Source organism: Eptesicus fuscus, chromosome 12, assembly GCF_027574615.1.
Source record: "Eptesicus fuscus isolate TK198812 chromosome 12, DD_ASM_mEF_20220401, whole genome shotgun sequence".
NCBI lineage: Eukaryota > Metazoa > Chordata > Mammalia > Chiroptera > Vespertilionidae > Eptesicus > Eptesicus fuscus.
In genome coordinates, this window is record NC_072484.1 from 67926295 (window position 1) to 67948859 (window position 22565).

General features: G+C 55.5%; 1 protein-coding gene across 1 annotated transcript in view; it reads left to right on the top strand.

The window, feature by feature from the left end:
* The window catches only part of CDH22 (cadherin 22), a 68325-nt gene that overhangs the window by 33238 nt on the left and 12522 nt on the right, over positions 1-22565 (top strand). Inside the window, exons 5-7 of the mRNA XM_008158992.3 lie at positions 2054-2247; positions 5278-5531; positions 14633-14769. Coding sequence (XP_008157214.2) covers positions 2054-2247; positions 5278-5531; positions 14633-14769 — 585 coding nt within the window. The remainder of the gene's footprint in view (positions 1-2053; positions 2248-5277; positions 5532-14632; positions 14770-22565) is intronic.

Consider the following 22565-nt stretch of genomic DNA (forward strand, 5'->3'; position numbering starts at 1 on the left):
GACTGAAGGGTCCCAGGTTCGATTCCAGTCAAGGGCACATGTTTGGGTTTCGTGCTCAATCCCCAGTAGGGGGTGTGCAGGAGTCAGTCAATCAATGATTCTCTCTTATCATTGATGTTCCTATCTCTCTCTCCCTCTCCCTTCCTCTCTGAAATCAATCAATAAAAATATATTTTTTTAAAAATGCATGTGTCCGTTGTACCACATCCTCGCTAGCCCTTTGTATTATCAGATTATTTCATTTGTGTTAATCTGGGGAGTAAATACTGGTAACTCACGCTGCTTTTTATTCATTCACTCACTAGTCACTCACACATTTCTTTTATGTGACAGTCTGGTGTTCTGCCAGGTACTGAGAATGCCTGATGAATAAGAGATGTGGTCCCTGCCTTCTGAGAGATGAGAAAGAGAGAGAGAAAAAAAATATGAGAATAAACAGAGAGTAATAAGTAATAGGGAAATGTGGTAACCCTTACACTGGGATAAGCTTGGGGGCCTGGGCACATAGGAGCAGAACCTGGAGGTCTGGGAATGTTCCCTGGAGGAGGTAACATTCTATGAGACTAAAGGGAGAGTGGGAATTGAAGAGGCAAAGGCAGGGAGGAGAATACAGAGTGGAATGCCCGGAGGTGAGACCGAGCAAGTCATATTTAAGGAATTACAAGGACCGCCGCCTGGCTGAAGCTAGAGTTGGGGTGGGGAAGCAGGGGGATGAGGCTGCAGGTGTCAGCAGGAGCCAGCAGCAACCTTCTAGTGGGGCCAGCCAAGGGACTTGTACAACTCCATCCCGAGGCAGTGGGGAGCTATGCGAGGGATTAAAGCAGGGAAGTGGCATGGGCAGCTGTGTCTTAGAGAGAGAGAGCCGCCCCCTCCTCCCCCCACCCACCAGCTACTGTGTGAGAATGAGAGGCACCCAGTTTACACGAGGGGTATCCAGACCTGTGTGGAGACCTCAAGAGATAGTGCCCACCTCCACAGCCCCTGCTTCATCTGCACTGGCCCGTCATTTAGCAGATCACCCTCACCTCCACCTCAGCTCTGGGGAGAGGTCAGGGTGCTGTTTGCATTCCATCTGACCTCGTTCCTTCTGGTTTTCCATCTGCTTTGCTCCTGTAGCCACAATGGTCATCTTGCCATTCTTCAAGCATCCCAGGCATTGCACCCACCTCAGGGCCTTTGCACCTGCTGTTTCCTCTGTCTGGAATGCTCTTTCCCAAATATCTCCTCGGCTCGGTCTTTTGCAAAAATGTCATCTTCCCAGTGAAGCCTTTCTTGATCACCCTGTTTAAACATCCACGCTCACCCTCATCAGCCCTCCCATCCCCTCCCGCTGCTTCATTCTTCTCCTACGTACCCATCACCATCTGACACATGCCTGTCTTGCTGATGTGTTTAGTGTCTTTCTCTTTCCATTAAGAGGAAAGCACTGTGAGAACTGGGATGTTGGTCTGTTTTATTTGTTGCTGTAAACCCCAGTGCCTAAAACTGCATCGGGGACATCATAGCTGCTCAATAAATAAGCAGAAATCAATGTCAACAGAAAAACCAGCATAAAGCCTCACTGTTCTAATATAATTTGTTCCATTTATTGAGTAGCTACCATGTGCCAGGCAGTGCAGTACGCATTTTGCAGGCATTGCCATCTAAGTTAATCGTGATCACAATGCTGTTAGGAAGACACTGTTATTCCCATCCTACAGAAGAGGGATTCAAGGTTCAGGACTACACAGCCAGGACTGGCTCCAGAACTTTAGCCTTGACCATGGTTCTCCTCTCTCACCCTCACTGGGCAGATGGGGAAGCTGAGGCCCAAAGAACTGCAGGCACATTCCCAAATTAATCAGCAAGCAAACCCAGCGTCCGATTGAGGACCCTCCTCTTTGCACTGTCTCCTGCATTTCTGCAGAGGACATGCCCCTGCCAGCACCTTCCTGGCCAACCTGGGAGCCCCTTGCAGACATTGCCCTCCCTGGAGCCCATCTGGGCCCCCCTGCTCTCCCCTAGAGCTGGTGGAAGCTGCCCCCATCCCTGCTCACAGCCGTATCCCCTACAGAGATGTACCAGTTCAGCATTAAGGAGTCGGCCCCCATCGGCACAGCCGTGGGACGCGTGAAGGCCGAGGACTCGGACGTGGGTGAGAACACGGACATGACTTACCACCTCAAAGAGGAGAGCGGCACCGGTGGCCATGTGTTCAAGGTCACCACGGACAGCGACACTCAGGAGGCCATCATCGTAGTGCAGAAGGTACGGCTGCCCCAGGAGGGATGGGGGAGGCAGGCTGCAGGGCAGGGGTGGGGAGTGTCTAGCCCGCAGGCTGTATAAGGCCCGAGAAATCATTTGGCCTGGCCCTGCCAAGGCATTAGGGGTGAGTTCATTCAATGTTTAACTAAACATAGCAGGCTGATTTTTTGAGTTGATAATTTTGTATGGCCCAAGGATGATGTTATAAATATCCAAATGGCCCTTGGCAGGAAAAAGGTTCCCCACCCCTGCTCTAGGGGATGGAGTCAGGGAGGCCGCTGACAGCCAAATACTCCCACCCCAATCCACTCCAGGGATCAGGTCTTTACAGAGACCCAGGACCAACCTGGGAAAATGCTGATGGTTTCCTTCCCATTTTACAAATGAGAAAATGAGGCACAGCAAGGTTAAGTGATTTGGCCAAGGTTGCACAGCTAGTTGTCAGGGCCAGGGTTCAATCCAGATTTGAATCAGTGCTTTTAATCACTACTAAGTGCTACTTCATGTCCACACCAGGACCTTTACCTGCATCATTTCCTTTAATCCTGGCCTTTCTCGCTGAAGGAGACATCATTAATGTGCAATTTTGCAAGTGAGAAAACAGGCTCAGAGGGGTAAAGGGGCTTGTCCAAGGTCCCACCTAGAAGGGGTAGAGCTGGGATTTGAACCCAGGTCTTGTGACTCCAAGCTCTTTCCCGAGTCTAACCGTCTTCTTCTCCCATTGGCTTGTCCAGAAACCAGAAGTCAAAAGTATACACTCAGTGAGTCCTAGAGGAAGAGGAAGGTCAAACAAAGAAGCAAAATCCATTTTCCAAGGCATGGTCATGGGCGTGGCAACGCAGGCTTGTGCAGGCCTTTGAGACTGTCCACTCCAGCCCTGCTCTCCCGCAGGAGGTCTAAATCCCCCGCACTGGCTCTTGGATGGTGGCAGACCTTTGTACACCTTCAGGGACAGGACGCTCACTCCCTGTTGTTGTCCAGCTCTTCCTCCTCCCATTAGCCAGAACCTGTCTCCCTAAATCTATTCCTGTCAACCTGGGCTTTGCCTTCTGGGACCCACAGAAACATCTGCCCCTGACAACCCTTCACTCGCTCAATACGTTCATTCAGACCCACTCTCCAGCCAACCTTGAACATGGAGAAAGCGGCCAGTTTCTTCAACTACTTCCCAGAGGATAATAATATGATAGCGGGTATTTACGATGAAATGTTTACAATGTGCCAGGCACCCTTCCCCTGCTTTCCATGTATTAACTCATTCCATCCCTACAATATCTCTCTCAGGTACTATTATTGTCCGTTTCATAGGCCCTGAGGAGTTCCGTCATGTGCATCCAAGGTCATGCATCTTGCAGAGCAGAGGAGGGATGTGGGCCCAGGCAGTGTGGCTCCAGAGTCCACCCTTTTAAACACCGTGTGGTTTTCAGTCTTCTGATCTCACTGTACAGTGAGTATCCTCACTGTAAGATGAGCCCATTTCACAGATGGGGAATTGGAGGCCCAGAGAGGCACAGGATCACAGAGCAGTAGAATCAGGCTCCATCCCCAGCCTTGGGGCTTCAGCATATCACTTGCTGGCTCTCACCCCCAGTGCTGCTCCCCCGTACCCTGCTCCCCCGTACCCTACTCAGGGCCCCTCCCACCAGCTCCAGCACTGGCGCCTAAGGTGTCCCTGTGGAGTCAGTGCTGGCTCAGGGAGCGGAGCCCTGCCTGATTGATGACCTGGCTCCAGAACCCATCGCTCACTCCCAGGCCAGGCCACTGCCTGCCTCCCTGCATCCTGATTTCCCAGGCAACAGGAAGGAGGGAGGAAGGAGGTGACAATTTTTGCTGCTGGAAAAGGTGGGGGTGGGAGGTTCTGAGAGGAAAGGCGGGTCCCTACACACAAGGCTAATCTCCAGGAAGGTCACCCTTGTACTCGGAGAGCTCCCCCACCACGCAACTGAGGTGCCTGCAGCCGCCCCATTGCAGTTTCTCTTCCCACCATTGCAATTTCTCTTTGCTGTAAGGCAGCGATTTTCCACCTTTTTCATCTCATGGCACACATAAACTAATTACTAAAATTCTGCGGCGCACCACACAACATATTACAATTTTTGCCGATCTGACAAAAAGATAGGTATAATCTTAATTCATTCACACCGGACGGCTTGTGTTGGCTCTTGTCATGTTTTTCTTTGACAATCTAAGGGAAAAGAGGTCAGTGCCCCTGACTAAACAGTCAGGTATTGCCGGCTTTAAAAATTCTTGCGGCACAGCGGTGGAAAACCGCTGCTGTGAGGCATCGTCTTTTAGAAGGCCAGAGCCAACACAGCCACAGAGCTCATTCATCAGAGGGTCACCCATCAGCACTCCCGATGAGAAGCGGGGCTCAGTGCGGGCTTAGCCAGATCTCCGGGAAAGCTCTAAGGCAGCCTGGCTTAGCCGGCTCAACTCGCATTAGCTGCTGCCGCCTATGTACCAGGGACTATGGCATCTAATCCTCCCACCTGAGGCTCAGAGAGGCTAAACATATGCCCACAGACACACAGCTGGGCAGCGGCAGAGCCACCGCCCTTTCCTCTTGTGGGGTAAGGACTGGGGAGCCGCACTGCCTGGGTTTGAATCCAGCCTCGGCCAGTGACTGCCTCCGTGACCTTGGGCAAGCTACAGACTTCTGGACCTCCATTTCTTCATGTGTGAAATGAGAGAACAATGCAAGCCTCTAGGGGTGTTGTAAAATGAGATAAGTTAATATGTTTAGAGCACTGGCACACAGTAGGTGCTTTGTAAATTAATAAGTAAATGAAATGCCCCAACATACTGTGCTGAGTCGTGAAAGTGAGGATGTTAGTACAGTTTAGCCCTGAGTGGCTGTGTGTCCCTAGGCAAGAGGGTCCTGCAGGGACCTGTAGCCAGAGAGCGTGGGTCTGCACACGGCCCGCTGCGTCCACCTGCGGGGGCGGGGGCTGGGGGAGGGGGGTGCCTCCGGGTCAGTCAGGGCGCCAGCGGACCCCACCCTCTCACTGGCCCACCGCTTCCTTCCTCCTCCAGCGCCTGGACTTCGAGTCCCAGCCGGTGCACACGGTGGTCCTGGAGGCCCTCAACAAGTTCGTGGATCCCCGCTTCGCTGACCTGGGCACCTTCCGCGACCAGGCGATCGTGCGCGTGACGGTGACCGACGTGGACGAGCCCCCCGAGTTCCGGCCGCCCTCCGGCCTCCTGGAGGTGCAGGAGGACGCGCAGGTGGGCTCCCTGGTCGGCGTGGTGACTGCGCGGGACCCCGACGCCGCCAACCGGCCCGTCCGGTGAGACCCCCGCCCGGGGCCACGCCTGCTGCCTGCTCTCCAGCCACCGCCCCTGCACTCGTGGGCCGCGTGGGAGGGGGGCCGGGCCGGGAGGGAAGGAGGCGCGCTGGACGGGAGCGGGGAGAGAGAGGGGCACAGCTGGAGTTCGGAGACAGAGGAAGCCCTGTGAGGTCGGTCACAGATAGGCAAGGGACTCAGGACCAAGTGGAGCTGCCCCTGACTCCCAGCTCCACGGCCTTGCCCCACCTCTCCCTCTCAGCAGCTCCCTGGATCCCCCCCTAGACACCGCAGACTCCAGTTGGGAACTGAGCTCTCGGCTGCTCCCAGGGAAAAACTAACAACAACAAAAAACCCACTCCTTTCTTCCAGTTCCATCAAAAACGCTGGCGACACCCTCAACTCCAGTCTTTCACATCGCCCTCCAAGCCATCAGCCGACTCTGTCATCTCCACTTTAAAAACATCCAGAATCTGACTACTTCTCACCCCCCCCCTCACCCCCCTCGCTACCCCTGAGCCTGGCACCTCTTCCTCTTGCCAGGATTATTGTCACAGTTGCCTGCGGGTCTCCCTGCTCCGGCCCTCACCCCTCTGGAATCTAGAATCGGCACAGGGCCAGATTGACACAGCTCAGATGTAAATCAGAGCATGGCCCTCCTCTGCCCCACGCCCTCACCTCTGAGGCTCAGAATCAGAACAAGCCCTTACAATGCCCTCCAGACCCTGTGGGATGTGGCCTCGCGGTAAACCTCTCAGACACCCCCCCCCCACACACACACACACACAAGCCTCCTTCCCCTGGCTCACTCTGCTCCTCCACGCTGGCCTCCTCACGGCCCCGCAAACACACCAAGCTCCCTCTACCTCAGGGCCTTTGCAACTGCTGATCCCTCTGCCCGGAATGTTTTCACCTTAACACGGCCATGACTGGTCCTCTCACTTCCTCCAGGTCTTTGCTCAAGAGCGAGGCCTTCTCAGGGAGGCTTCCCCTGACCTCCCTTGTTAAAGTTTCAGCCCCACCTCAATCCCCAACCCCAACCCTTCAGATCGCCTTTCCTCATTTTCCATGGTCTTCATTCGCCTTCTTCACCACCTAACACACCACCTGTTTTCTAATTATTTTGTTTGTCTCTCCCATGAGAAGATAAGCTCCATGAGGGTGAGGATGTATGCCTGTGTGTTCACCACTGTATCCTCAGGGTGCTGCCCGAGGCCCAGCACCCAGTGGGCACACACTGAATGTGTGCTGAGTGGGCGAAACGTAAAAACAGACAGACTGAGGAAAGAGACAAAGAGAGAGACACTCGTGGAGATGTGGGAAGGTGAACAATGAGAGGAAGAGGTCTGAGAGAGAGGAGAGCCAGTAGAAAGAGGACAAGAGTAGCTGAGAGAGACGGAGGGAACTCCCTGGCAAGATAGAAACAGACACAGGTCGAGAGAGAGGCAGAGCAGGGATGGAGACAGGAGGGGAGAGGGGAGGGGAGACTGGGGTTGGGGAGCCCCTGGCTGTGGCTTTGGTTGGAAGAAGGTCAGATGGACTAGAAAGGGGAAAGGATTGTAGAAGAAACTGATCCAGTGGAGGAAGTCAAGGGTGGAGGGAATGGCGACCATTAGACAGATGAGAGAGAGTTTCTGGAGCCCCCTGCGTCCTCCCTACAGCCCTTGTACACAGTCCGTGAATGACCTCTGAGCCCACCATATGCCCAGCTCTGCGCTGAGCACTGGAGAGAGTGGGGAGGGAAGTCAGTCTGACACGAATCCAGATGGGTAACATGCCCTCGTCATCTGTGTGAATGGCTGCCTTGGAGTTGGACGGTGCACACGCAACCTGTGCAGCCTTCTGTGGCAGCCCCAGGGGAGGACAGACACCATCCCACTAACTGCCCAGGGGCTCCCAGACTGGGAGGTACCCTCAGGGCTCTGGAACCGAGTCCCCGAGGCGGCAGGGATTGAGCTGGGCTGAGTAGCTGGGTCTGGTCAGATATAAACACCAGGGGACGAGCGTTCCAGGCAGAGGAACAGCGTGTGCAGATGTGTGGAGGCAGAGGAGGGGTGTGTGCCTGGGGAAGAGCGGGCTGTGATAGATAGCTACCGTGGACTGAGGAGTGAGGCAGCGAAGGTAAAACCTGACGGGCCTCCAGGGCAGGCTGAGGAGCTCAGACTCTGTCCCTGGGCTGGCTGTACCTTTCTTGTGGCCAAAACTGTCCTGCCTTTGAACTCCTCCACCGCCCTTCTACCCAGGCTGTTGGCACAGTCTTTCAACCTCCCCCTCAGCCTCTGGCTGGGCCCCAGACCTTGGGGCAGGTGGGAGGGGCATTATCGCCATTTGCCAGGAAATGGAGGCCCAGAGAGAGGAGGAGGCTTCCCTGGCTCTCACAGTGAGTTAAGAGCCAGGAGTAGGAGCCGACTCCTTGCCCCCCAGGTCAGTGCTCCAGCCCGCCTGCTCCCCTCCTCTCCAATATCGCTCTCTGTACCTCAGTCATCTCCCTCCTCCCGCCCCTCCCTTCCCTCCTGCTTTTATCAGCACTGAAAGGGCCAACTTTGAAACCTTTCTTTCATCTCTCCTTCTGGCCCCTTCCCTGGGGCTCCTCAGATGTGGAGGCGGTGAGAACCTTGAGACAGGCCCAATTTAACACCACAAACATTTACCCAACTCCTCCTCCGTGCCAGGCCCTGAGCCAGGCCTGGGGACACCACCGACATGACTCAACCAAGGGCAGAGCTGGAGAGGGTGCCCAGTCTGTAGAGACAGACGTGGAAAAGGAGGCCCGTGAGAGGCTGGGGAGACAGAGACGGGTCCTCAGAGGCCACAGGTGCTACCGAGGGCCTGGCTTACGTCCCAGCTCCCTAGTTCCTAGGGTCATGGATTCAGCCAACACCTATGAATTGAGTCATATCCAGCATTATTCCAGGAAATGCAGAAATGGTGATGACAAGACCCTATCCCTGCCTTCTCCTGGGTGGAGACAGTCAACAAGTGATTACGTGGGATCATTGCTTATAAGAGCTTTGAAGAAAATAAACAGAGTAGTAGGCTAGGGGGTTTGCAGGCCACAGGGAGTTACTTTGGATTGACTTGTCAAGGAGTTGATAAATGCGCTGAGATCATATGGTAAAGAGAGCCAACTATGCAAAGATGTGGGAGAGCGCAAGTGCAAAGGTCCTGAGGCAGGAACAAGCATCGGGTTCCTGGAAATGAAGACATGAAGTGGTGTCCTGGGAGGTTTGGCCCAGCACAGTAGGTGCCTGGGAAATGCAGAACTGCATGTGTACAGAATGGTTTCTCTGAGTCCCTGCACTGGGGAGTGGGAGATGCCATATAGGGTTGCATTTGTGCTGCAGAATCCATTTTACTCGTTTTACAGATGAAGGAACTGAAGGTCAGAGAGGAGAAGTGACTCATCCAGTGTCACTCATCTTGAAAGGGAAAGGAACGGGCTTTAACCCACGATTGTCCCTTCTTGAGTCCAGCCTCCTGCCATTTCCCCTGGCTTGTTCCTCTCTCTGTGGTTAACGCAGTGGCCAAACTTGTGCCGTGCCTTCCCCAGGGCATGAGGCACAGAGATGAGTCAGACATGGGTCAACGGGAAGACTGGGCTGCCACGTATATGAATGCGGTGCTCTAAGTCTGAGTGGGTTTGGGCTGAGACAGGGGTCTGAGGACTAAAGAGCTCCAAGGAGGGGCGAGTTCTCTTGCACCAAGGAGAGATGTGAACACAGGCTTCCCCCAGGTGGCCCCACAGGGCCCAAAAGGATGAAGTTGGAATCGGAAGAGGGCACTGCGGGGTGGAGTGATGGTGAGGGCCAGGGGGTAGGGACAGAACCATGGAGCCAGGAGGTTAAGTTCAGGAGCAGGAAGATCCGCTAGATGAGCTCACGTGAGAGGGGTTGGGAGATGCGGACAGAGGGACAGGCTGTGAAGGATCTTGATGTCAGGTGAAGGAGTGGGACTTTATCCCTAGGCCCGTGGTCAGCAAACTGCGGCTCGCGAGCCACATGCGGCTCTTTGGCCCCGTGAGTTTTTAGCAAAGGCCAGCTTAGGAGTACCCTAATTAAGTTAATAGCAATGTACCTACCTATATAGTGAAGTTTTAAAAATTTGGCTCTCAAAAGAAATTTCAGTCGTTGTACTGTTGATATTTGGCTCTGTGGACTAATGAGTTTGCCGACCACTGCCTTAGGCGGTGGGCAGTCTTGGATAAAGCTTTCGATGGAGGAAGGAAAATGTTCAGATGGGCCCAACTCTGGAACAGGCAGCCCTGCAGATAGACTGTCCGTTTATCAGCCCAGCCGCGGGAGTCTCCTTTGAACATCAAAAACAGGAAGCCCACACCGGTCCCGAGGGAGAGAACGCTGATGCGCTCCCAGCACTCCACAGTGGGTGCGGCAGAACGTGCGTGGGCTGTGGGATCACGAAGACCTGGTTTGGATCCCAGTTCAGTTGTAGAATCGTGGGGAAATCACTGCGCCCGCTCCCAGCCTGTTTTCCCATCTCTGAAACGGGCTTTGTGATGGTCCCTGCCTCAGTGACTTATTCGAAGAATGGTATTTAATGTCTGCTAGGTTCCAGGTGCTGTGCTTGGTGCTCCAGGGCTGGAGGGAGGGTTATGGGTTTGGGTATGACCATTTTTTCTTGGTGGCCTGGACACTTTCTCCCCTTCATTCTGCTACCAGTACTAACCACATACCAATGTCTAGGCATCGTGTGTAGGCTTTGAATGTGTGCCTTAAGGGTGATGGGGCGAGAGGGAAAGAGTCACAGACAGGATGGAGTGAGCAGAGAGAAATCCCTTGATTTGGGGAGGCAGCCCTCTCATAGCTAAAGAGTGCCCCCCGCTTGTAGCCCAGGTAGGGTCTGCATGGTTCAGCCTGCTGCGTGTGTATGTACATGAGCCCACACGCAGGCGCACCGGGAAGGCTGTACACACCAGAACCTGCAGACTTTCATGTTTATTATGTCTGTGTGCGCTATCTATCTATGCACATATGTATGTGGTGTCCTTGCCTGCATGCGCACCCAAGCCAGGAAGCAGTACCCTCCCCACCTCCCCACCCTAACCTGGGCAACCTGTTTGTGGCATGTGGGCGCTGGCAGGTGTACCTGGGTGGCCCTAAGGAGGGTCTCCTAGACCTGGGGCTCTGGACAGACCTGGCCTAGGAACTTGACTCTGCCACTGACCAGCCCTTTTGCCCCAGGGCTAGAACCCTGGCTTCTCCGAGCCTCAGTTTCCTCGTCTGTAGAATGGGGGTGATGACAGTGCCTGGGAGGATTTGAGGAGCTTAACACATAAAGCCTTTACACAGGCCTGGCACCAAGTCTTGCTTGGCAAATAAAACGAAGAGCCCGTTGGTACGTGACGTGGCAGGCGCCCGCTGCTGTTATGTGTTTTATTGGTAGCTACTTGCCTAATCTCACAACCAGCCTGTGAAGTGGGTACCATCATCATTATCACCATCTCCATCTCCAAGAGGAGGAAACTGAAGAAGAGAGAGGTGAAATGACTTGCCCAAGGTCACACAGCTAGGTTTCAAACCCAGGCAGGTGGGCGCCAGATCTGCACTCCTGCCCCCTCCCCCCCCCCCACAGGCCTCCCTTGCACACGTGTGCGCGCACGCACTCCCTAGCTGACATGCCACATTCTCTCACTGCACTCTCCCACCCCCGCCTGCTCCGGTTCCCCTTCCTGCTCTCCGGGTCCTGGCTGACCAACGGGAAGCAGGATAGTGAGATTTGAACAGAATCTTCTAGACCCACTGGGGCCCCCTATCTTCTCAGGCCACTTGGCAATACTCCAACGTCCATACATGGCGTCTCCCAGTCCCAACACGCAGACCACACGCTGGTTGGAGGGACTTCTGTGTACCCCTTGCCAGACATTTCTGAATAAAAATTAGAATAACAATAATTCTCACTCACGAAGTAATTTTCCTGGAACTCCAGCTCGACATTTAATCCTCCCAACTGGCCAGGTAGGATTATCATCTCTATTTTGCTGAAAATTAGGCTCAAAGGAGGAAGCGACTTACCTGGGTCAACCTGGGCCTGGATCCTGACTCAGGGCTGAGCAGCCGCTTCTTAAACCTTTGCTCTTCCCACTGTAACTCAGTATCTCACACACACAGACACGCACACCACTCACCTAGGCAAGTCACACACACACTTTCCACCCACCACGCAGACCAGACACACAACGCGTGCCCCTGCACGTGTGGCACACCAGCCTCTGCCCGCCCACCCTGCCCCCACGCTTGTCAGGCCACACTCCTTGCCACACGCTGTGCCCATCCCCCTACCCTCCCACTCACTCCGCTGGCTCCCTGAGCTGGAACAAAACCACCTGGGCCCGGCCAACCACAGTGACCTGCAGCCCCCAGCCTTTAGCTGGTTAATAGCGGCCCTCCCCCTTGGCCTTGGGAACAGCTGCCTCCACTTAGATTCCAGCCCCCCCTCCCTTCCCCTCTGGGAAGGAACAAAAGAGAAAAGCTGGGGAGGGGAGGAGGATTGGAAGAGGGGAAAAGAGGAGCGAGTGAGCAGAAAGGAGAGGCGAGGAGAAGCAAGAAGGAGGCAGTGGGCATCCTCCCACCAGCCCTGCCTCATGCCCAGCCCTGACCCCCCATCAGGAGCCCCAGGTGTGTCATTCCCCTGGCCCTCCCCTGGACTCTGTTCTCCTGCCTGAAAATCCAGGAGGGGTCTCCATCGTTCCTTCCAGCTGAGCCCACACGCAGAGTCTGGTCCTACCTCCTCAGGATGCAAACATGTGACGGGGCCAGGCTGGGGCAGAGGGACCTGGGACTCCACATGCTGCAGCTTTGGATGGGGGACACTAGAAGGAGCTCTGGGTCTAGAGGCCCAAATTCGGGTACGAATTCCAATGCTGGGACAGTCCCTGTGCGACCTTGGACAGGGTCATCCCTAGCCCGTACGGCACCTTTGAGAAGATGCTCCCTGGGCGAGGACACGTGACTTGGCAAGCAGGACACTGGCTGGACTTCACCCCACTTTCCCCCTTCGCCTGGCACCTTTGTCGGGACACAGCCTTCCTAACCATACCTGGCAGTCTTACGCTTGGCAGGTTTCCTCTCTGAGCCTCAGTGTCTTCATCTGCAAAACAGGGAGATCCTACCAGCCTTACGGGATGCCAGGCGCGACCTCATTGGTCTCGTGTGCCCCTTCATCCCCAGGGCCCAGCACAGAGCAGCACAGAGAAGGCACTCGGTTCGTGGTTGGGCGTAAAGGAATGAATGGAGGGGTGGCTAGAGGAAAAGCAAGCTACAAACTATTTGAACCTTCCCACACACACTCACCCACGAGGACCGAGGCTGGTCAGGGGCAAGGCCGGTGTTGGCTTAGCCGTTTAGGGATGGGAAAGGCACTAAATGGGACTCAGGAGACTGGCTAAACTGCCCACTACGGCCATGTGCACAGCCCTTCAGTCTCCCACAAGCCTTCACCTCCAGTACCACAGGAACTATGAAAAGACTAGCGCTGGCCGGTGTGGCTCCGTCGGTTGGAGCATCGTCACATAGACGTGATGAAAGGTTGCTGGTTCAACTCCCAGTCAGGACATGTACCTAGGTTGCAGGTTCGACCCCTGGTTGGGGCCCAGTACAGAAAGCAACTAATCTATGTGTCTCCTCTCTCTCTCTCTCTCCCTCCCCTTACCCCTCTCTCTAAAAATTAAGCATATCCTCAGGTGAGGATTAATTAATTGTTTTTAATAAGGGCTGTCACCTATGCCCAGTTCTGTGAATCACCTCCTACAATCCACACCAGTGGGAGGTATTAGTCACACCCTTTTCCAGTCAAGCACATAGAGACCGAGGAGGCCCAGTGACTTGTCCGAGGTCACACAGATAGAGTAAGTAGCAGTGGGCTCCTCTCAGACCTGTGCAGTCCCACTGGGTGTCATTATCCCCATTCAGCAGATGAGGAAACTGAGGCCCATAGAACTTCGGTAATGCAGCCAAGGCCCCATTGAAGGGTCATGTCAGAGCTTTGGGCCCCCGGCAGGGTGTTTCTGGTGGCCTCACCCCCCTGGGCCTTGGTTTCCCACTCTGGGAGGTGGGGAAAGGGCCCCTCTTCTCCTGTCAGGGAGGGCCAGAGCCTCGGGCTGAACCCTGCCCACCGAGCTGCTTTGTCCTGCCGCACAAAGAGCCCTTGCTTGGCATTCGAGGCCTTTGTGGGCCACGCAGCCTGGCGGCACCCCGCCTGCGTTATCAGCTCAGGAAGCGTCAGCCAGCGCTGGCGGGGCCTCTCTGGGCTGCCGCCCGAGACATGTGTTGGACACGGGCCTTTCAGGCCTGGAGCCGCCACACAAAGGCCCGGGAAGAAGGCAGAACAAAGGGCTTTTTCACTGGGCAGCTGAAAGCCGCAGATTAGTTCCTGCATGCTGTGCAGGCAGGGCGGGGGGCGGGAGGGGAGGGCAGCCAGCGGCTGTTCCCCCAGACCCACCAGCTACAGCATCACTCGCCCAAGTCCCTGATCTGGGGCTTCCAGGCCCAGGCAGCCAGAGAGAGCCTCCTGACGCCAGAGCCCACCCCTTTTCCCTGCTCAGAACTCCTCTTGGCCCCCAGTCCCTGTCCAACCTCTGAATCCTGTGCCCTGCGTGTTCTGGTGCCTAACTCTCCTCCTTCCCGGTTCTAACCATTTGGCATCATTTTCCATTTCCTGAATAATTCTCACCACCTACCTTTGTACCCTCTGCTCCCCCTGCCCCATAAACAGCTCCCCCTTCTCAAGCCCAATTCCAGGGTCCCTGCTTATAGAAAGGTAAGAATCGTATATCCAGCGAGTGTTACCTCTCTGTCAGGGACTCTGCCTCCTTCCAGCCCTTGCAACACCCGTTAGCCCAGTTACCCACCCGAAGAGACTGAGGCTCAAACGCTGAGGGCTGCCTGTGGTCACACAGCAGTTGCCCAGGGCAGCTGGGATGCAAACCCAGACCCTTTCCACTCCTCCTCTATTGGAAAGGCTTGCTCTGCTCCCGTGTCTCCCAAGCAGGGGTCCTTCTTTGCGATAGGGTGGGGTGGGGTGAGGGACATGGGCACGGGTTCCATCTGGTGCCAGGGCACCTTCAATCAGCCCCGCCCTGCCTCCATCAGGTATGCCATTGACCGAGACTCAGATTTGGACCAGATCTTTGATATCGATGCGGACACAGGTGCCATCGTGACGGGCAAGGGACTGGACCGTGAGACCGCCGGCTGGCACAACATCACGGTGCTGGCCATGGAGGCAGGTAAGCTGGAGGGAGGGGGCAGTATGGAGAGAAGGGTGAAGGCTGAGGGGCAGGGCTGAGGCGGGGCAAAGAGGAAGAAACCCTGCAAAGATGGCAGGATGGGAGGAAGGCAAAAGTCAGTGGGCAGGCCCAGCCACTGTGGCTCAGTTGTTGAGTGTTGACTTATGAACCAGGAGGTCATGGTTTGATTCCCAGTCAGGTCACATGCTCGGGTTGCAGGCTCAATCCCCAGTAGGGGGCATGCAGGAGGTAGCCAATGAATGACTCTCATCATTGATGTTTCTCTCTCCCCTTTCCCTTCCTCTTTGAAATCAATAAATATATATATTTTTAAGTCAATGGGCAGGAACAGAGAAATGTGGGAAGGATCTCAGGCCAAAATAGCAGGGCCAGTCTTGAGGCTGGTTTTCTTCCCTCAGCATTTATTGAGCACCCACTGCATACCAAACCCTGTTTTAGAGGCCGAGAATACAGCCCTGAACAGCACAGACAGGCTTCTGTCTTCATAGGGGAAAGCGAGCCTGTGAACAAATGGAGAGAAAAGGTGTACATCAAGTCAAGGGAGAGAATAAAGCAGGGGGAGGCGGCGGGGGGGGGAGGGTGGTGGAGGGAAATGTTGTTTCTCTTAAGAGAAGGTCTCTCTGGGAAGGAGGCATTTCAGTAGAGACCTCAATAAACTGAGGAGTCATGCTGGTATCTAAGGGAAGAGTGTTCCGGCAGAAGGCACAGCCAGTGCAAACGCTCTGAGGTGGCAGTGTGCTTGGCCTGTTGGAGGGTCAGCACGGAGGCCAGTGTGTAGTGAGGCGCAGAGTGGTCCGTCATTGTAGGGTCTTTGGCCTACAAATGAGGTGGGAGTCGGTGGGGAGAGTTGAGCAGAGAAGGGACGAAGTCTGACAGCAGCCTCTGACTGCTGCATTGAGAATGGAAAGCAGGGACTCCGCTAGCCAAATGCCATGGTGCAAGGACGACACGCCGGTGGCCTGGCCCAGGGCAGGAGCTATGGAGGAGGTGAGAAGTGGTCAGCTTTGAGAGGCAGGGTGAAGAGAGAGCCAACAGGACCTGCTGCAGGGTGATGTGGAACTAAGAGGTGGAGAGAGGTCAAGGAGGACTCCCAGGTGCTTGGCCTGAGCTTCTGGAAGAGTGAAGAGCGTGTGTGTGTGTGTGTGTGTGTGTGTGTGTGTGTGTGTGTGTCACAGGCACACTTTGGTGCAGCTGGGAAGGAGTGTGAACTGGGAGAGAAAGGCGGGGGAGGCCTGAGACATGGGGTCCAGATAAGCAAGGCCATTGAGGTGAGGAGCTAAGAGCAGAGGGATTCACGGAGCCGCAGGAGAGGGGCGAGCGCAGCTGCAGGCCTCCGCCATAGCCACACGAGGCTGCGCGGACCTGCTCTCCAAGCTCCCACACCCTGGCAGCTCTCAAGGTCTCAGAAGCCAGCAGAGCCGCCAGTCAGCAATCATGACAACAGGAATCCTCGGTCTCTGAGCCTCAGGCGACCGATTTTCCAACTCCCCTCTGCCCCTCCTAGGCCCCAGCCCCTCCTGGCCCTGTGAGCCCTCCTGCCTTCTCCTCCTCCCCCTGCTGCCCTCCCACTTTGCAGGCCCCGCCAGCCATCCCAGGGCTGGGGCCGAGGAAGTCCCTAGGCTGAAGTTCCCTTCGTCTCTTTCAACTTCAGTTTAAAAGAAAATACAAAGCTGGCTCAAACCTCAGTGCCTGCTGCTCCCAAGCCTTTGAATCCACTCTGCCACCACATGAAAGGCAGATAACAAAGGTGGCTGGAGAGGAAGTGGCGGCTGGGCTGGGGGGAAGACGGCTCCCCCCCTTTGCCTCCCTGAACCTGCTCCCTGGGCAGCCAGGGGACTGGCCAGGCTGCTGGACCGAGATGCCTCCTCTCCTTCCCACAAATACATCTCCTCCAGCAGCCGTCACCACTTGACGGCCCACCACAGCACAGCCCCTCCTGGGGTCAGTGTGTCCCTGTCAGAGAGCAGCTAGAGCGGCACATAAAGGCTGCATCGCTGTCGCTCCACCGGAGGAAGAATGTGGGGGACTCTCCCCCATAAACATTTTACAGTGTTTACCTAATACATATTCAGGACTCGTCGCTTTCTAGCAATTACTTTTCCTGAATCATAATCAGTCACAGATCAGCACCCATTTTACTGTTGGGAAAATTGAGGCTCAGAGGGTTAGGAGACTTGCCCAAGGATGTGCAGTGACAGAGCTGGGATTTGGACCAGGTCTGCCCGGCTCCCAACATAGTATTGCTGTGTGGGCACCCTTCCCCTGGTACTCGCTGCTCTCTGCGCCCGCCCCGTCCCACCCACCAGTCCCCAACAACTGACCATGGGGAAGAGGAAGACTGGTCACTGGGCTAGAGACACCCCCACCTCCGAGCTGCATTCCATGACCCCTGCCCAACCCTCACCAGGATATCAATCCGTGGGGAAATGAATGGCTCCCAATGCACAGTGCTGGGGGGGTGGAGGGGGCGTTCAGCAGGGAAATGCAAGGAGAGAACTTAGCCCAGTGCTTCCTGAGTGCTCAGTTAGTGGGACCTATTGACCTTGACTATGCACGTCCCTGAAGCCCCGACTCTGGGCCAGGCACTGTGCAGTGACGTGCTCACTGAGTCTTCCCACCGAGGAGGTGTCGAGTCTGCTGTGTCCCCAGGGTGTGGATGAGGACACGGGCTCAGAGAGGTGAAGCCATTTGTCCAAATCTCCAGCCCCAGCCTGTCTGACTCCAGAGCCCAGTTCTCACCCATAGCCCCTCAAGTCATAATTCCTTGGTGCCTGGCAGAGGTTCGGCGGGGAGCGGGGCGGGGAGAACAGCAATGGCCCCAAGGTCACAGAGCAAGTCCATGTGGGGCCAGGGCTCCACCCCAGGCCTGTGCTGGCAGCCTGCGGGAGCCCGGTGCAATGCCGAGGGGTCTGCCCTCCTGCGCCTCGGCAGAAGCATCCATTTGACTTCCACAGAAGCAGGGGATGCTCAGGGGTCACCGTGGGCCCCGCCCGCTCTGAGTGTAACAAACATAAGGTGACAAGGATCAGAGGGGAAATATTTATACACAGCGGCCGAGCTCCGCGAGCCCCTCGGAGAGTGCGGCGTGGGCGGGCGGGAGCGCCGCCTGTCACACCGGATTACCTCCAGACTCCCAGGCCACTTAGTATGCCGTCTCCCCTCTCCATTCCGCCCATGCCCACGCTCCTTCCCTGACATTATCTTTAACGTTTTGTAATCATGAAATATTAATGACCGATATTGAATTTAAAGTACAATTTGTGTCTGAATCCCTCGGTGGAAAGGGCAGTTGTAAAGGGACAGCTTTCAAAGAGACTGGGGGTGGGGGTGCAGGGGGCTGCATCCGGCTCCCTCCTCCAGGGTCGGCAGGCCCTAAGCTGGCCTGGAGGGCAGGCATCCATGCCCAGGAGAGCCAAGCCTTCACCAAATTAGCCAGACGCTTCCCCATCTGAGTCACCCCAAGCCAAGTCACAGCTTACGGCACCCCGGTTTTTCCTTCATGCCATAGAGCATGTGTTGTGATTTCTAATGTACTCTCGGGAGTGTTTAGTCCATCTCTCTTCCCCAGGAAGCAATGCCTTCTACCAGGGCAGGGTCTCGTCTGTGTCTGCAGCATTCACACCAGGCCAGGCAGGCAGTAGGCGAGTGTAAATATTTAACGAATGGGTGGCTAAATGGGCGTGCCCACCAGTTAGGACGTGATGGAGAGGAACTGGCTCCCGCTGCTTGCTTCCAACTGTGTGAGTTTGGGCAGGTCACACCCCTCGCTTTGCCTTCGTTTTCTCATCTATAAAATGGTGCTGCATTGATGACGGTAAGGGTAACTACTAGTGATAGCCGTTTCTATTTATTTGAAGCTTACGATACGCCAGACGGCATGCTGTAGGCTTTATCATGCCGAGTGCTTTATGTAAAACATCTCGTGCCATGTGCATTAGCAATCACGCACGGAAGGTACCTAGCACAATTCCTGGCACACAGCAGGTGCTTTCACAGCCAGAGAAAGACTGAGGGGAGAGGGATGTTGGAGATGATGGTTTCCAGCCTCCTCACCCCCAGCCCATTTCATTGCTGGGGAGACTGAGCCCAGGGAAGGGAAGCAACTTGCCCAAATCCACCGATGAGGTGGCTGTCTGACTCCCAGGCCAGTGCTCCTTAGGGGCAGGAGGAAGGACCAGGGATGGGGTGAGGGGTTGCAGTGGTTTGAGTGGCAGAGAGTACTTTTTCCTCCAGGGATAACCCTCCCACGCCATGTCTCCCCTCAGCCAGTGTTCTCTCGGGGCCCCTCACCCCCCTGCCCAGGCTGGGCACTGAGATCTGGTGGTCCACAGGGCCACTGACCTTGGGAGCTCACAGTGGGCAGGGGAGAGACATGTCAACAGTGAGTGGAATCAGGGGGCAGAGGGCACTCAGGAGGAGCAGGGAGGGGTGCCCAGCCAGAGGGAAAGAGGCAGGAAAGCTTTCACAGAGGAGGGGACGTCTGAGCTGGGTCTCCAAGGCAGAAAGGGGGGGGTCGGTGCTCCCAACAAGAGGCCCCTGGGTGCACAGGCCTGGAGGCCTGGCAGCCCAGTGCCCCTGCTGAGAAGGAACGCCCTGCGTGTGTCCGGAGGCTGGGCTGGCGGAGGCTGGCGCAGGCCGGGCGAGGGGCACGCAGAAGTCACTGGGTGTCCTGGGAGCTGGACAGCTCCTGGCGGTGGCAGGGGGTCAGTGCAGGTCCTTGAGCAGAACGCTGACTAGTCAGATGTGCGGTCCCCAGCATTCATTCGGGTTCAGAGGGGAGGGCAGACAGGAGGGGACCAGTGAGGAAGACCCGGCTTAGATGCGGGCAGGGCCAGGACAGGTGGAGGAAGTGCCAGGGAGGCGGAGCGTGGAGAGGAGGGTTGGCACAGCCCTGCATGGAAGGGGCCGCTTTGGGAGGCAGTGACCTCCCCATCACCAGGGGGGTGTAAATCAGGCCTGGGCTCCTCTTGGACTAGGGAACTTCTGGGATCCTCTGCCACCTTAACTGCCTAACATGCCGACAGGAACAAAGATGTGGTATCCATAGAGTCTCCACAGGACTCCCCAGAACATCAGGACCAGCTCAGCCCTAGGGAGGAAACCTTTCCCACAGCCCCGATTCCAGGACCCCACTTCACCCAGACGTCCTCCCCTGCCCTTTGGAGCACTGAACCGCCCCCCCCCCCTCGCAATAAGATCAAAGCCTCCAATCTCCTTGGGGAAGCCAAACAGACAGTCAAAGTCCCCGAGAGACAGAGAAGGGCACCCGACCTCCCACTTCCACTGGAGATGAGTGGGGACAGGGCGGGGAGTGCACGGGGTCCACTCGTGACAGCCCTGAAGCCCCCTCCCCTGGAGCACCCCCACCTGCTCACCCAGCCCCCCTCACCGTCCCGCCTGCTTGTCTTGGCCGGCTGGTAATTGGGATGATAAATCTTCCTGCCCAGCTGGCCAGCTCTAATCAGAGCCTGGTGTTTTTCGATGCAATTTAATTCCTCTGGGAGGAGGAGGGGCTGATAGATGGTGCAGAAGAGGGTCCAGCTCTGCTCCTGCCCCCACCACAGCCAGTGAGCGGGAAGGAGGTACCTCAGAGCTGCCCCTCCCTCCCTCTCCCCACTTCTCATCTCCTCCTCACTCCCACTCTTGCAGCCTCGAGTCTCTCTCTCTCTCTCTCTGGGCTTCTCTCTTTCTCTCACAGCCACGGAGAACTTCCAAGTCCAACTCCATTTGTTTTACTGATGAGAAAACCTTGGTCCAGCGATAGAGGCAGGAACAGGGTCACGCAGCACACGGGTGCCGGGGTTACAGCAGTAAACAAAACAGACAAAAAGTCTGCTGACTCCCTGGTGGGGGAGGTGGGCGATGGGCAAGTTAAGCAGGTAGAAACATTGGGGGTGGGGATGTGTGCTATGGGGGAGCGGGTGTCTGGTGGGCGAGTGAGGGGCAAGTTTAAATAAGGTCATCAGGGCAGGTCTCGTGCCCTTCGCCTGATTGGCTTAACAGTGTGTTTCACATTACTTCCTTTACTTCCTAGTTGGATCTCAACCTAAAGGTCACTTACTCCAGAGAACACGTCCCTGTACACACACACCCCCAAGGGCGGGACCCCCTGCTCCATGCCCTCACAGCTCCTGAACTTTTACCCCTCAACTTTTCTCAGGGTCTGCAGTAATGTCTGTCCCTGCCGCTAGACTGAGAGACCATGTTGGTCTTGCTCGCTGTTGTGTCCTTGGTACACGGAAGGTGCTCAACCCGTAATTGTCAGCAAAAACCAGAAGTCTCAGCTCCAAATTGCTCCGTCCAATCCTCCATCTGTTATGCATAAGGGACTCGGGGCGCAAAGTGTAAGAGACCCACCCACACGGCACAGCCGTTCTCTGCCCCCAGTCTGGTCTCTTCCTGAAGCACCCACTGAACCGCTGGGCCCCTCAGCCCCTCGGCCCCCCAGGGCATCACCTGCCACCTCCCAGATTAATGGGGAGCCAGCACAGGGAAGAACCACCCGGCCGAAGCACGTTTAATTTTAATTTAGGAATCGCTAAGGCTGCAGGCCTGCTCAGCTCTGGGCTGTCAATCAGCCTTCCTCAAGGCTGCATCAATTAGTTTAAAAATATTGAATGTAATTTTGCCTGACACAACATATTGCAGCTACTGCAAAATATAATTTATTTTAGAAGAAGAAATAATTAAACTAATTTGCATGTCAGTCAGCTGAACTGAGATGCCAAAAGGGGAGGAGGCACGGGGGGGACCTGGCCCCTGGAGAGGGCACCTGCTGCTGGGCATTGGGTGAGGTCACTGTGGGCTTGGGTCTGAGCAGTCGGAGCCGCTGGATGAACAAATATCCAGGCAGCTAGAGGGCCCACTGACAGTGTATCTAGACCAAGCACTGGACTTGGAGTCTGGAGACTTAGAACCCAACCCAGCTCTGCCGCTGACTTGCCTGGGGCTTTGGATAGAGTCCTGCCCCTCTCTGGGCCTCGGTTTTCTCATCTACAAAATGGGTTTAACAAGACCTCCTTAACAGGGTGTTTCGAGAATGAAATGAGGTCATAGATAAGAAAGTTTGTTATAAATTGGAAAGTCCTGCACAGAGGTGAAGATTAATGAGTGGATGGATTCCTTGTTTTATACCAGAAACATTTAAGGTGGTGAAAGTATGAATCATTATTAACAATTCTTACAAATGATGTTAACCTTGGAAGAAGGCAGTCAGAGGTGAGACATCAGGCTGCACTCCCCCACCTGCCAGTCACGCCAGGGCAGTGGTTGGCAGCCCTTGCTACACATTCGGTTCCTGGGGCTGTTAAAAAAAACGCCAGTGGCCAACCCTTGGGCGTCTGTGTTTTAAAGGCTTCCCAGGTGACTAATATGCAGCCGGCTGGAGACTGCTGTGATGTCAGGGGCACTGGGTCTTGATTTCAGGGTGGCCCACAAGCCCTGGGGGTTCCAGGCCAGCCCCCAATTTCGGGGTGCCTGGGGTAAGCTTTGAAGGTGGCGATGTTGGCAGAGTAGAGGCTCACCTCCTCATGGCGTATTCAGCTGCCCCGCCTCTTAGATCTGAGACCCTCACTCATGCCCAAGGGTTCAGGGCTTTCTCAAGAGGTGACCTGTGACATTTTAAAAGAGAAGGCAGAACAACAACAGAATGGTAATGACGTGGGAAGGAGGATGTGTTAACGAACCGTATCGTGTAAACATTTCCCAATCTATACATGCATCAGAGCATCACACATTGTACACCTTCAGCTCACACCATGTCGTATGACAATGAT